At 40.1% G+C, this 15,245-nt stretch overlaps 1 protein-coding gene across 1 annotated transcript in view; it reads right to left on the minus strand.

Annotated features, from left to right (window-relative positions):
* nkain4 (sodium/potassium transporting ATPase interacting 4) overlaps nucleotides 1-15,245 on the minus strand; it is a 66,898-nt gene that overhangs the window by 38,551 nt on the left and 13,102 nt on the right. Inside the window, exon 2 of the mRNA XM_037684071.1 lies at nucleotides 957-1,094. Within this exon, the coding sequence (XP_037539999.1) occupies nucleotides 957-1,094 (138 nt within the window). The remainder of the gene's footprint in view (nucleotides 1-956; nucleotides 1,095-15,245) is intronic.

Raw genomic sequence — 15,245 nt, forward strand, 5'->3', positions numbered from 1 at the left:
TGGCCTTACTTTCATGAAGAAGTCAGTAATTTGAGTAAGTCTCTTTGAACCCTGCGGGAATTGTGGGTTTTTAAACTGCTGAGGCTGAGTAAAGTTCACGACTCAACCATTTAGAAAATTGTACAGTCAGACAGCCAGCTGCTGACAGACACAGAGTGGTACTGGGTGGTATTCACTGACCAGTGACTGCTGCTTGTGAAATCCTTTGACTGGAGTGAAGTATGTGTTTAAAATGTCACAGGAGAAGCAAAGGGTAAAGCATGCGACTCGATAAAAAACACTTTTTATGAACTGTGAAACCCCTCAGCTTGCAGCCTCCCATTTTCCACTTGACAGGAAACAATAGCTTCGACTGTCCCTGCTTTCACCTCTCGCTTCCTCCTTTTCTTCATCTTATCCTGTGCGGCTCCCCTTTATGCTTCTTTATCTGTGCTGTCTCTCTTTATTAACTCCCTCTTATTTTTTCACTTGCACAATCCTTTCCTGTTAACGTCGCCATCTGTCCGTCTTTTTAATGATGCTCACAATTCGTTTTTAATGCCTCCGATAAATGTTATGCTGTCTGATAAAGACTGAAGTGTGTATAAGTGTGTTTCTAAAAATTCATGTTGGCAGCATGTATAGTGAACAGCAGGCAGCACATGATTTGCTTTTTGCTTTTAGAGAATGACCTTCTCTGTCCAGAAGCTTGAAGCCAAGTTTAAATCAGATTAGGTACTTAGCACCCCCCACAAGATCTTACCCTCTTTAATTAGCTCTAATTACCAGGAGATTAGATTGATTTAAGGGTGTCACACGATGCACAAACAAGTTTTCCACAGTTTGTAGTTTAAGACAACATGTTTAAACTAAAGGACAGTCCGTATACAGACAGGTGCAACACTGACTGGAAGAAAAAAGAAAGTAGGAAACGCTTTTAACTAAAGATAAATGTATTTTTAGTTGGGTGTACTTACAACTATGATATAGCGTGGCCGGTACTGGATGGTTCCAAAGAGGCCCAGGATTACAATGATGATGTGGAAAAAGTTAGCAAGGATGGGGGCCCACTGGTAACCGAGGAAGTCAAAGACTTGCCTTTCCAAAGCTAAAACCTAAAAGACAATAAACAAATTTATCAGGTGGTAATGTACAAGAGGCAAGCTGCTTCTGGTGCTGCAGTAGATATGACAACGTGCTTCACCGTCACTGCAGAGAAGAACACCACTCAGGAAGAACAGTTCTTCACCAGAACAGTTCACCCGCTTCAAATGTCATCAGCCATTCAACGGCCATTATTAATTGTTATCATCTCCATATATAGCGGTCAGACGGCCCCTCCTGTACCTCCTAGTGGGTTTAAAGGTATGTTGTTAGCGTTGTTAGCGATGTTGTTAGCGATGTTGTTAGCGATGTTGTTAGCGATGTTGTTAGCGATGTTGTTAGCGATGTTGTTAGCGATGATAATAGGCTCTGTTTTTACCTTTGTTAGCGCTCATAATAGCTTCACGTGGTTAGGTTTACAGTAAAGGGTCTGGCGGTTAGGTTTACGGTCTTGGTTAGCTTAAAGCACAAGGGTAAGGGGGTTAAGTTTAGAGTTGGTCCTCTGGGTCAGGTGTAAGCTTACCTTTAGGAAAAGGGTTACATGAGCTGAAAAAAAAAAAAAAAAAGACACTTCCTGGTTTACCCCCGTGTGACACTGCCTGTTATCTGCAATAGTAACAATAATAATGTACCTTTAAACCTACTAGGAGGTAGGTTTCACCGCTACATTTGGGGATGATAACAACTAATAACGGCCATTTAATGGGCTGATAACGTCCGAAGCCGCTCAACATTTCTCCGTCTTTCAATTCCAAAGAAAGTGATTCAGATCCCTGCTTCAGTTTGCTAGGCTTGTCTTTTAGTTACACTTTCCCAAATGCCAAGTAATACTGGTGGCCAGTTTCTGCATCAGCTTGCAGAAACAAAACAAAACTGAAACATACTTCCACTTAAGTTCAGGCTTGGCAAAAGCAAGAATGAGAGAAATGCTCCTTTCCTGTGGAAAAACCTATATTTGTTAACTTCCTTTGATGTACAAATGCAGATGTACAAATAATAATTTATATTATGTGCATTATCACAATTAATCCCCAAAATACCTCTATATCAGTGTGAGGCCATAACACCTAGCTCTACAGGTCCCTCTTGTAAATGAGTCCTCATGGCTCATTGAGGCTAGCCCGTATTAATAAAGGTTGAATGAAAAAAAAGTACCAGTATATTATCATACCAGCTTATGTTCACTACAATAATTGAGGAAGGTTCTCATTTCTCAAAATGTTCCCAGAGCATTCTGATTTGTGGCAGGAAGTTTGGAAATAGTGATCTCCTCGTTGGCTCAGCAGGGGTTTTATCAATAAATCTGTATTAGTTGTAGGTGCTCCCTCTACTAAAAACTAAATAATCAAGTTGTAATTGTAGAATCAGTACAGGAATGTTGGCAAGTTGTGAAGTAAACACACACAATGTATTCACAATACGTGCTGGGAAATGTTCTCTATTTTATTAATTACCTCCCTGGATAACTTAAAAAACCAGTTTCCCCCCATGAATTTTTGCATAGAGTAGTTTTGTCAGCAGCCTTTATTGTGAGACTGCAGTTAGTGGCCATGGTATGTTTTAATTTTTCAACATGCAAGAGTATGGGATTAAGAGGCCCATTTCAAGGTGAACAAGAAAATTTTACTAACACTTATCAAGAAGTATTGGTTTCCAGAGAAAAGCTTTTTTGTTGTTGAATCAAACAAATTTTTATCAAAAAGGAAACAAACTGACAAATCAATAAAGTCTAATTTAACTTGAAATAAACATTACATTCAATTCAAAAATACTTTACTAATCCCAAAGGGAAATTATTTGTTGGTGTAACTCATTATTCTTGTTTCATTAAGAGATGTTATAGATGCTGATGGCTGTAGGCAGGAAGGATCTCTTGTAAAGGTCCATCCCACAGTGGATCCTAAGAAACTGGCTGCAGCTGCCGTCCAATCCGTCCACCCAGACTTGGCTGGCCTCTCGGTTCCCCCGGGCTGTAGGACCGCCTGATTACTGGGCAGAACTCCTCCCAGTGCGATGGCCACTCCTCCCAGCAGTCTGCTGAGCTCCTTGTCGCTGTGGACAGCCAGCTGTAGGTGCCGAGGGACGATCCTGTCCTTCCGCTGTCATGAGCCGTGTTTCCTGCTAGTTCCAGGATCTCAGTGGTCAGGCACTCGAGCACAGCTGGCAGGTAGATGAGAATGCGTCCACAGAACATCCTTTTCAACTCATTTGAGATTTGGGGCTGTCGTTGAGATATTATTTGAGCTTTTGAGATGTTAATCAGCTTCTGTTGGTTGTAGAAAACTGCCTTGTTGCCATGGTTACGCATCATAACAAATGTCATAAACTAAAAGAGTTTGAGTAAAAATCCTTCCAGCTGCACAACATCCGATACCAGAGGAAACAATCATCCAGAAAATGTTATTTACATCCAGAAAAACAGGAATTAAAGTTTCCAAAAGCAAAATCTCAGAATGAAAGTAACAGAGCTGCTCCAACATGCAGCCACCTTGAGCGGCGCAATTCTAGAACTTACATGATGCATCCAAAGCAGCTATCTCACATGAGTGGTTCACCAGTGTTTACAGCAATAACTTGTAAATGGACTGTACTTATATAGCGCCTTTCTATCTTATTTCAAGATACTCAAAGTGCTTTACACTCCAGTCTGTGCCTCATTTACCCATTCATACAGCACTCTACTAGATCTTTACAAAGCTAATTGAACAAATCATTCTAATGAGACTAATCAGTGCTTTATCATATTCATACACTGATGGGACACACATCAGAGGCAATGAGGGGTTCAGTGTCTTGCCCAGGGACACTTCGGCATGTGACTGCTGGTGGATTCGAACCCCCAACTCTCGCATTGGAGAACGACTGCTCTAACCATTCAGCCACAGCCACCCCAACTTGTTCCATTCCAACTATTCTTTCATCTAATAAAGACCTTGGTCCTGGTCTATAGGACAACATTTAAATGCTTTGGTGATTCACATATTTGGAGACCACTGGCATCGACAGAATAGAATGCAATTGACACTCTAGGAATAAAGGTCAGACATGTGATGAGGTTAGAACTATTCCTAAGTCTGGTCCCGCCTCTAAACCCATTTTATCCTTATTTATTCTCAACTGAATTAAAAAAATAAAAAAATAAAACAAAAGACTGCCTCAAAGAGTTTTTAGAACAGGATTAAAACAAATAGACAATGGGTAAAAGCTGATGCAACTGATGCAATTTAGCCAAAATTGAGGCATATTTCATGAGCTCTACATACATTTACATATGTATACACAGCAACTTTTAAAGTAGTAAATTATTTTATTGGGTTTTTTTTATGAAAAGCAACATTGTGCGGACATTTTTATTAATTTATCAAAAGGCTTTGATATAGTTGACCAAGAAATTTTGATGAAAAGGCTCTTTGACATTGGACTTTCGCAGCAAGCAGTTGAATGGTAAAAACTACGTGTCCTACAGGTCACAATGTGTGCAGGTGGAAGGTCTTTCTTCCACTCATCTTCAAGTTTCCTCTGGTGTTCCACAAGGCTCTGTCTTTGGTCCTCTTCGTTTTATTAACCATATTAATAGTTTAGATAAAATGTGCCACAAACTTATTTTAAAGTTTATGCTGATGACACTGTCTTCTATTGTGCTATGAACATAATGTGCAAAGTGTTGTAGAAGAGTTTCAAGCAGCTTGTAATGTGGTTCAGTCCAATTGGAGCGATTTAAAGCTTGTTTTGAATGCTGATAAATCAAAAATAATGCTGTTTTATAATACTAAGCCTAAATCTAATCCACAGTTGTTACTGCGCATTATCTCTTTTCAAAGCTCTCAGATCGAAGTAATATCTCAGCATAAATACTTGGGTTTTATTATTGATGAATCTCTGGCCTTTGTTCCCCACATTCAACATCTGAAAAAAAATGATGACGGTAAAGTTGGATTTTTACTTCAGAATGAGATCTTGTCCATCTTTTGAGGCTAAAAAAAACATCTTGTTGCCACCACTTTTTTGTTCATCGTAGACTATGAAGGCATGATTTATATGCATGTGTCTTCTCATTGATTATATATGTTAGACTCTGTGTATCATGGAGCCCTACATTTTATCAATGGTCTTGAAACCCTGACTCACCACTGTCACTGTAGGATGAACTGCCTTATCTACCTGCAGGTTCTATCATTGACATAACCTTATTTACAAAATCATCTTGGGTTTACCTTCCCCGTATCTCCTGTCCTTTGTCATTAAGAAATCATCAGAAGGTTATTCTCTGCGTTCGGATGACATAATTTTATTAACTGTATGTAAGGTTCTTACTGATCATGGCAAAAAAATCCATCCAGTTTGCTGCTCCCTCAAGCTGGACTGAACTATAAAAAGACTGAAAGTTGAAGATTTTTTTTCTTTTAATGATTTTAAGGCCATTCTTAAACAGTTTGTAAATGTTTGACCTGTTATTGAATTCTATTTTAGTCTCATTTTATTTTTTGGGATGTTTTTCTCTATTGTTTCTCTTTATAATTTACCATGATGTATTTTAATTGTGCTTTGATGTGTGTGGTTTTATGAGTGGTAATGGTTGTGTGCTGCTGCCATTCTTGGCCAGGTCTGTCTTAAAAAAGGGATTTTTAATCTCTTTTCATATTAACCTGGTTAAATAAAGGTTAGAATTTTTTTTTTGATCAAACTTGGTTTGATAGTAGCTTGTCATTCACAGCACGTTCTGAGCATGACATTTTTCAATATCGCACACAACATTATTTTTTAAGGTGTGATTAAAACGACTACAATTCTGTCATTTGTCAACATGAAATGATCTTCATCTCAAACTCTGGCATGAAACGTGGTGAGTGACCTGCACTCCTCCAAGAGATGCTACTCTTTAACTTCATTTTGAGTTTAGTATAAAGGATATAATGTGATTTTTATACAAACACAATGAGAAACAGCATTAAATCCCCCACAGTTCACTGTCTGAGTTTGTCTTTATCAGACATTATAAGTGATTTAAAACTGCTCTTCTTACTCAAAAATTGAATGATTCATGATGTAGTTTTGATTGCCTAAACAGAAATTGATTCTTTGTGTCTGTATTTGGTTTACTTAAGATTTTCAGAGCATAACCCTTAAAACTGATCAACAAAATCAAAGTGATGGTTCAGTGATGGTTCCATCAAGACTAACACCTATTTACATCTTTAATCAGCTTGCCATTTAGCCAGAATTCAGATGTGTTGACTATTTAATTAAATTTCCAATGCCAATCCAATTTCACTTCATTCCCAGTGTGTATATGAGTGCATCTGTGTGTGTGTGTGTGTTTATAAATTAATTTTGTCGTGTGCTGACATGTCATTTATAGTCAAATGTTTGAAGATAGATGAGGGTGAAAGAAATGTTTATGTCACTGTGGAAGGAACACACAACTGAGCACACACACAGACATGCATCACTTACACACACTCACACACACATACAGAGAGAGAGAGAGAGAGAGAGAGAGAGAGAGAGAGAGAGCGATGGCTGCTCTTTCTAATGTCATGGAGTCAAAACGAACAACTTAATGAGAGGATCAAACACTAAGCGATGGTTTTAAAAGGAATGTTTGTTTGCATCGATGACAAAAGTCCAAACTGCATGAGTGAAGTAATAAATGAGGAAGTATTTAAACAGCTGAGTGTGCACAAAACTTTATCCGCAAAGGAGTGGTTTTTTTGTTTGTTTGTTTGTTTTTTCAGAAAAAATAAAATAAAGCCTTTCAGTGAATGGATAGAGTTGGTAAAACAAAATAAAAAATAGAGTGAGTATCTCATGACTAGTCTGTGAGCATATAAATAATAAATTGCTTGGAAAATTGAAATTGATGAAAGCTGTGTTTAAACGACTGAGCTCACCTTCATCTAATAACCTCTGTCGATCCCTCTGGATAAAGAAAGGACTGAAGGAAATGAATAAAGCTAAAAGGGTCGTACATCTTCTGGTCAGCTGTGGGTCACGGTTAAAGAACTCAGTAAAACATCAGCAGGAGGATGTCAGTAGAGATGGGATGAAGCTGGTTTGGATGGGGCGTCTACAGGCCCAACCCTTTTACAGTGACATTATTCAGGTACTTATTGGCCAAAATAGCTTCAAAATGTCAGGAAAATTATCTCTTCCCTCTCTTTATTTAATCAAGTGTAATTTTTGTAGTCTGTGTCTTCCTCCTGACAGAAAGGATTAAGCAGGGAAATTTATTTCTGTTTGTTTATAGAATGTGATCTTTGCTTTTAAGGACAAACGTGAGAAATACTGATTTTTCAGTTGATAACAGTGAAGAATTTTAGAATAAACTTAACAAACTAAACTGTGAACAATGCAGTCAATTAAAAACTGCAAATGTCTTATACTTTCATAGTCAATCCCCCAATTAAAACTTGCTACAAAATACATAAATAAATAACTTTCATTGTTTTCATCAAAGGAAATCAGAAGTCACGACACGTGACTTTATTTTACAAATTAAAATAATTTATCTTTAATTTGTCTTCTTTGTGGCATTCTCTTGTGAACCAAGGCTGTAAATTCAGCATCACTGGGCATGAACAGTGGTGTGGGCACAGCTGACCAAAAACTTAGCTTCACCAACGTTAAACAACAAAAATGCTGAAGCTAATGCAAAGTTGCTAACCGTTAAGACGACCATCACAGTCTGTGTCACACGTCTTTGTCTCCTTCCAGTGGAAGCTGCGTCGACCAATCATGTTTTGTCACATGTACACGTAGTCAGCTAATAGCATGCCTAATGGACTCTAGACACGCCCACAACAGACAAGTATAAACTTGTGAATTTTATTAGCAGACTTACAGTTGGCGAAACCTCATTCAGCGGAAGCTAATTCCGTTAACAGTTTCTAAAATTAGTTAATCGATAATTTGTTAAACAAAAAATAACTTTTGCTATTAGCTTGTAGCAGATTAGTGGAAATGTGCCCACCACTGTGTATCAAAATGCCTATTAAAGTGTATTTTTTTAAGCAGTTGCTAAATTATGGCTTCTTTTTTAATAAGCTTGGTGTCTTTTTCCTGTTTGTGATGTTCTGTTAACAGACTCTGATTTTTCTCTCTGGTCTATTTAGTCAAAACTTATCTGACCCAGGGGTTTTCTGGTCTGAGCTTTTGTCTCAGACTCTCTCTAAAACTGCACTCCTCCACCAGTCAGCCACTGAATTAAAGTGGACATCATCCTGTTGCAATGCAGTGTTCTGCAGGGAATCCCTAAAACCTCTCATTTTTGAGGCCGTTGCTTGGAGACAGTTTGAATCCCTAAATTATAAATGGCAGAAAGCACTCATAATATATGGATACCAGACAGTTGTAAACGTTTAAAATAAATTTGTAAAACTTATACTTAGAAAGCCTAAAAGTAAGGGAGACAAAAGACACAGCCAAAACAAACACAAAAGAGCAGAGCCCTCAAAACCTTAAACCATCCATACTTTTTCTGAACTCGCTTCATCTTGTGTGGAGTTGTTGAGCTGGTGACTATTCCCAACAATCAGTGGATGAAACTCTAAACAGGAGCCCAGTCCATTACAGGGTCATTAAAATTAAAATAAACTATTCGCAAAAACACTCAGGCCTAGGCACAGTAAGTGTTAACATGAATGTTTTTTCAAGTTCAAGAATCTTTATTATCCCCAAGGGGCAATTTGTTTCAGTCACTGCGCACATAAAACATTCATACTAGACAAGACATTAAGACATTACAGTACAGAAATCATCACTGTTCATTGAGAAGCCTGATCGCTACAAGGATTAATGACTTTTTCAGTCTCTTTGTCAAACCTCTGGGCAGCAGATATCTGCATCCAGATGGAAACAACCTGAACTCACAATGGAGTAGATGATCAGGATCTGCCAGAATCAGCCTGGCCTTGTTCACTGACCTCACCTTGTGTAAGTCAGTGAGGTTCTGTAGGGATATGCCAGCAGTTTTGCTGCACATTTTTTACTATAAGAGGAAAACCAGTGTACACACAGCAAACCCAGGCATGCTCAAAAAAGAACATTCTGAAAGGCCACAGTCAGGAGTTTAACCAGCAACCTTCTTGCTTCAAGACAACAGTGCTGCTGACTGCTCCACTGTAGAGCTGTCATTTCTAACCCGAACCCGGAGCCCGGCCCCGCCCGACCCGGATTTGGACCGGGCTGGGCTATAATAATGTGTTTAATGTGTAGGCTGGGTCGGTGTCTGGCTTTTTATTGCGTCAGGGACGCGTGCGGCCAACAATCCAATATATGCAAACATGGCTTGCCATACTGCACCTGCTGCACGCGGCTGTTTGACCACCCACTGACCGGCCAGTGGAAAGAAGTAAAAAGTTCAGTTAAGCTTCAGATGGACTACTGGCAGATCCATCAGCCCAAAATGATGTTCATTCAGCCGCTACACTCAGCGGACGCACGCGGCCGATGACCCAAACAGTTGAGATCACAAAATATTTGACATGTCAGAGCAGAATATAGGCAGAAGCAGAGGAAGAATTTAATGCGCTTTGACGACTCCTCAGCTCTCTTCTGCCCCCTCAGCCTTGCAAGTCCAACAACTGTTAATAATAGTCGGTGGTATAAGCAGTCAAAGCTTAATTAAAAATGTTGGGGGGCGGTTTGGGTTCGGACCTGTAATTACAGTTAATTTGTGTGATCGAGTGGGGTTCGGAGATGATGGCTGTGGGCTGGGGCCAGGTCGGTTCAGATTATTTGGACCTGAGTGCAACTCTACTCCACCGTCTATAGCCCTTTTCCTAAACGATGGTAAACTTTACAGTACTATGGGACTGAAGCCAAAAATAGGACTGGGAACTTCCAAGTCCTGTAAAAAAGTAAAGAAGATTGACAACATGATTTCAGGCTAGAATTGGTGAAAAGGGGGAGGAGCTATTAATTCTAAACAACTTCAATCATAAAGTTTTTGACAAGTGTGGAAAACAGGTGTGACAGCACAAAACAGTACCCACCGCCAACAAATGGCAAAATCCCTTCCTGAAATTAGGATAATGTATTTAGTGACAACACAAATACTTCTGTTATAAAGAGTTTAAAGAGTCGACCTGGACTCTGAAGGATAAAACTGATCCACAAAGACGTTAAGTCCTACACAAACCAGTGGTTGTCGACTAAAGTCCCAGTGGCAGACACCAAAGATAAGTGGGATTTATTTTGTGTGCCTATCTGTGTAAAATGTGAAAACAAAACAAAAATGTTACAACAAAGTTTTGTCATTGCTCCTTCCACCGGTATTTAACAGTGATCTTTGTTTGCCAAAGAAAACAGGGAAATGTATCAAATCAAACATGACCAGTAAAAATGTTCTGATTAACTTTTGTCACGTTGAACGTGGTGGTGATGAGACCTTACATCTTGCTTAAATCATTACTGTATATTTGAAAAGCTGAAAATCTGTTACCCTCTTTTAAAAAATTGTATTAAGTTGAATAGGTGTATAATGTTGTGTGTTTGTCTGGATAAACGTGTGTTCTCCCCTCCCAAATGCAGCAGTAAGCCTATCACGCTCGTTGTTAACCCAATAATCTGACTAGATAACAACAATCAATCACATGAAGAAAGGCCTTTGCAGGCTCAGACACATGCTGGCACGCACAGTCACACAAAACCCATACGGCACAATTAACCCGCAACACATAGGAAGTAGGCTACTGGAGAGTGGGGCAGAATTTGATCAAAAGATACCGGCACTCTTCCAGGAATATTGAGCCGGCTACATAACGGCCCGTAAAAGCCTTCCACCGACCTCCGGCGAGCACAAATCGCTCCCTCTAGAGCGACTCTGTGTGTACTTTGGTTTCGAGTGTGTATATGTGGAGAGCCATGTAGCCCACACAAGTGGCCCCTCCCACCATAAATACTCTGGCAAAAGTATTTAGGGTGAGAGGTGTCACTCATGGGGGCAAGAGAGGCGCAGCATGATGCAACAGGCTCATGTCGCTCCTCTGCTGCTACACATCCATCGCCTCTCCTCTATCTACGGCGGTTTCCTTAATCTCTATTTATAGCTCCCCAAAACCATCAATTACTGCTGTGGAACCAGATTAGGATCACAGAGCTCAATCCTGCTACTTCTTGTCACATGACATTAGCTTGTGTGTTGCCCCAGATGTGCATGAAAGACAGAAGCAGTGCAAGAAGCAAAAACACAAACAGGTTCTCAAATTATAATCACTCGTTTACTTGTAATATAAAAATATAAAAGTTAAAAAAAAGCACTCCAGTCATAACATGCCATGAAGAAAGAAGTCACACATGAGAGGAGTGATGGAATGAGAGGATCAAAGCTGTATGTGTAAGAATGAAGGGCAAAAAACCATTTGATCTACATCCTTTCAAAGAAAAATTAGACTTGGTGTTGAAATCCACAAAAAAAAACCACATTTTCTGTAACTCAGCATCCAACCTGGATTTTAAACAGACACCAAAACAAGTTGCAAACTGTGCTGTCCTGACGTTACAAGTTAGAAAATGTTCCTGACAAGCTGGGGTGGTAGGTGAACCCCACCCCACTCCAAAGTGAAATGACAGCCTAGTGACCCTCTCATTTCCCCTCCTCTCCACCTTAGCCTCCAGATAATATAAATCACATCGGCATCTCTTTTTCTCAGCGTGTCTTCTGAGAAATGTCTGCTGGTTACATGATGCTGGATGTGTCATCAGGATGTCTGTGGGGGGGTGGGGGTGTTCAGGTTCCGTGACTCAGTCTCCTCTCTGTTCAAGGGTATAAAACTCACAGCCAGAAAGTGAGAGGACAATGAGGAGTGGCAAGAAAAAAATCATTACTTTGTTCCCAGTAACTTCAGTTGATTTTACTTACAGAATAGGCTAAACCTGTCTAAATAAAACTCTGGGGTTATTTTTTTGTAATACCCAAATGGTCACTATTTTTCATGCCTGCCTTGCCCTATAAATGGTATTTTACACCTTATAGAATAAAGATAAATAGGTCTCTCTTGATGAGGATCAGTTCCTCCAAATCCGAGGCCATAGTCTTGAGCCGGAAAAGGGTAGAGTGCCCTCTCCATGTCGGGGAGGAGGTCTTGCCCCAAGTTGAGAAGTTTAAGTATCTTGGAATCTTGTTCACTAATGAGGGAAAAATGGAGCTTGAGATCGATAGGCAGATAGGTGTGGCGTCGGCAGTGAAGCGGGCGCTGTACCGGTCTGTCATGGTGAAGAGAGAGCTGAGTCAAAAGGCGAAGCTCTCAATTTACCAGTCAATCTACATTCCTACCCTCATCTATGATCATGAGCTTTGGGTTGTGACCGAAAGAACGAGATCATGGATAAAGGCGGCCATAATGAGTTTTCTCTGCATGGTGTCTGGGCTCTCCCTTAGAGATAGGGTGAGAAGCTTGGTTATCCGGGATGGACTCAGGGTAGAGCCGCTGCTTCTCCACATCGAGAGGAGCCAGTTGAGGTGGCTCAGGCATCTGGTTAGGATGCCTCCTGGACCCTGGTGAGGTGTTCCGGGCACGTCGAACTGGGAGGAGACCCAGAGGAAGACCCAGGACACGCTGGAGGGACTATGTTTCTCGGCTGGCCTGGGAGCGCCTTGGGATTCCCCTGAAGGAGCTGGCTCAAGCGGCTGGGGAGAGGGAAGTCTGGACCTCCCTACTTAGGCTGCTACCTCCGCGACCCGACCCTGGATAAGCGGAAGAAAATGGATGGATGGATGGATGGATGGATGGATGGATGGATGGATGGATGGATGTATGTATGTATGTATGGATGGGTGGATGGGTGGGTGGATGGGTGGATGGATGTATGTATGTATGGATGGATGGATGGATGGATGGATGGATGGATGGATGGATGGATGGATGGAAGGTCTCTCTTGTAAATGAGTCCTGTGATTGTTCACAGTGATTATTCTGGTTAGAGATTCATGAGTCTAACAGCCTCAGGGTAGAAGCTGTTCCTCAGTCTAGTGGTTCTACACTTAATGCTCCTCAACCTCCTTCCTGAGGGGAGCGGGGCAAAAAAGTGTGTGTGCTGGGTGAGTGGAGTCCTTCATGATGTAGGTGGCTCTCTTCTTGCATCTGGAGGTTACTCATTTAATGTAAAACCTGCTTGTACCCTTGAGTCTATGTGTCTAAAATGTCTACATCAAAACTTAGGGGTTCCTATGTCAGTTCTGACACAACACAAGTCTCAAGAGTCCAGGTCCAGTCACCAAGATTAACATAATTTATTAAAAGAAATGCACCCAAAGTGCCAATCAATAGTGAACCCAACAAACTGGAAGCTTCTCTGGAACAACATGAATTAAATACTTAGCATCCAAAACACTGTAATTTTCCCAAAATAACACATCTCACTCTGAAAATTACTACAGTAGGTGTTTTAACAAACTGAAATGATAATTTATCATCATTATTATTATTATTATTATTATTATTAAAAGACGGACATGTTATAGTATAGGCTTTGTACGTCTACTTTCTTGTCTGAGTCATAACTTTTGATCCGCTCAAGATAATTTGATGCACCATCACTAGACAAAGCAATGTACACTTTTTATACCCCCAACTTCTAGATCAAGGTCAAAAATCAAGGTCAAATTTTATACCCGGTCTTTGCTTGTCTGGACTACAACTACTGATCTGCTCAAGATAATTTAACAAAACTTGATGTACATTTGTACCACCACCACACGACATGTTGCATAATATGTTTTATTGCCCCAGCTTCAATGTCATGGTCACAAGTCAAGGTCAAACCTTGTACAAGGTCTTTGAAGACATGAACTTTTAACAGGTTCGTGTGTGGTGTCAATTCATGTAGCAGAATGCAAATTAAAAAATAAGTACAATGAGTTGCACATGCGACAAATTATTCAGAGCTTTTGTGCACAAATTGCTGTGATATGAAAACAACGATGGGATTCTTGTAGTTTAAGTTGTTTCAGGTGACATACATTCATTTAATCCTAAATAACCTTGTGGGTCCGAGCTGCTTTCCTCTTGTCCAACTTTTATCACAACTCTCCCCATTGTCCTCAGACTGACAGCACACTGATTATTATGTACGGCAGGTAAGATATTAGTCATTGTCACACATCAGGTGCACCATATTGGTACAACATGCCCTCTCAATTTTGATTTTATTTCTCGCAGCCCGAACAAAGTTAGGTCTGCCTCAGTGTCTACGATGACAGTAAACACATCTATACGACAGCTGGCTTTGAGGTTTCACTTCAACCCCCTCATTACACCTCTGTCTTCTTCACACATAATGCTAATTCAGGCACTGCTGAAAACTCTTTCAGAAAAAAGTTACTAATAAAAAAAAAGCTGCAGCACCATTTTTGTCCTGGTTTTATTAAATAGGAAGACATAAAAAGAGCCACAGCAGTGGATGGCTTTTTCTTTAATGTTTTGTGCTTTGCCCCAACTGGTTTTTATGCCGTGAGTCCCAGAAGACACAAAATCACTTGTTAAAAACCTCCTACAATTGAATTTTTCACCTCCTGCCAGGATAAAATTGTTATACCCTAGTGATTGCCTGGTCCTCATAAAACTGCATGCCAGTCATAGTGTCTGTGTTTAACTGTGTGTAACTGTGTGTAACTGTGTGTAACTGTGTGTGTGTGTGGGGGGGGGGGGGGGGGGGTTGTTCAATGCGCATATTAGGATTTGGACAGATAGATGGCCTTTGGTTGTGTTTGGTAGCTGCAACAGGGATTAAGAGGTAGGGTGCTTTCCACTTTTCTTTCACTGTTGGAAAATGTGCTCTTCATAGTAAAACTCAAACCTATAGTCACTTTAAATACTTCATGCATTAGGTGTTAAAGCTAAAAGACACAATAGGTGGGACTTTTTAAAAAAGCAGCTAATGAATTCAACATTTTCAGGATGAAATAAGCTAAATGTCCTGTGTTCTTTGTGCTAAAAATGTGCTAATCTGCTACTGCTATTTGGTATACACAGATTCCTCCCCTACATAAAATAAACTCATAGAAAAACTAACATTTTGAAGTTTAGTTCCCTTGAGACTTTGGTGAACTACTTTAAACATTTTACGTTCTGTTAAAATGTTTAAAAGTTTATGTTTATGCTTTAAACATCCTCTTGTAACGAACCCCGTATAATGGACCAAAATCACCACCACAAAAATCA

The sequence above is a fragment of the Nematolebias whitei genome, chromosome 11 (genome assembly GCF_014905685.2).
Source record: "Nematolebias whitei isolate Nwh7 chromosome 11, NemWhi1, whole genome shotgun sequence".
NCBI classification, from domain to species: domain Eukaryota; kingdom Metazoa; phylum Chordata; class Actinopteri; order Cyprinodontiformes; family Rivulidae; genus Nematolebias; species Nematolebias whitei.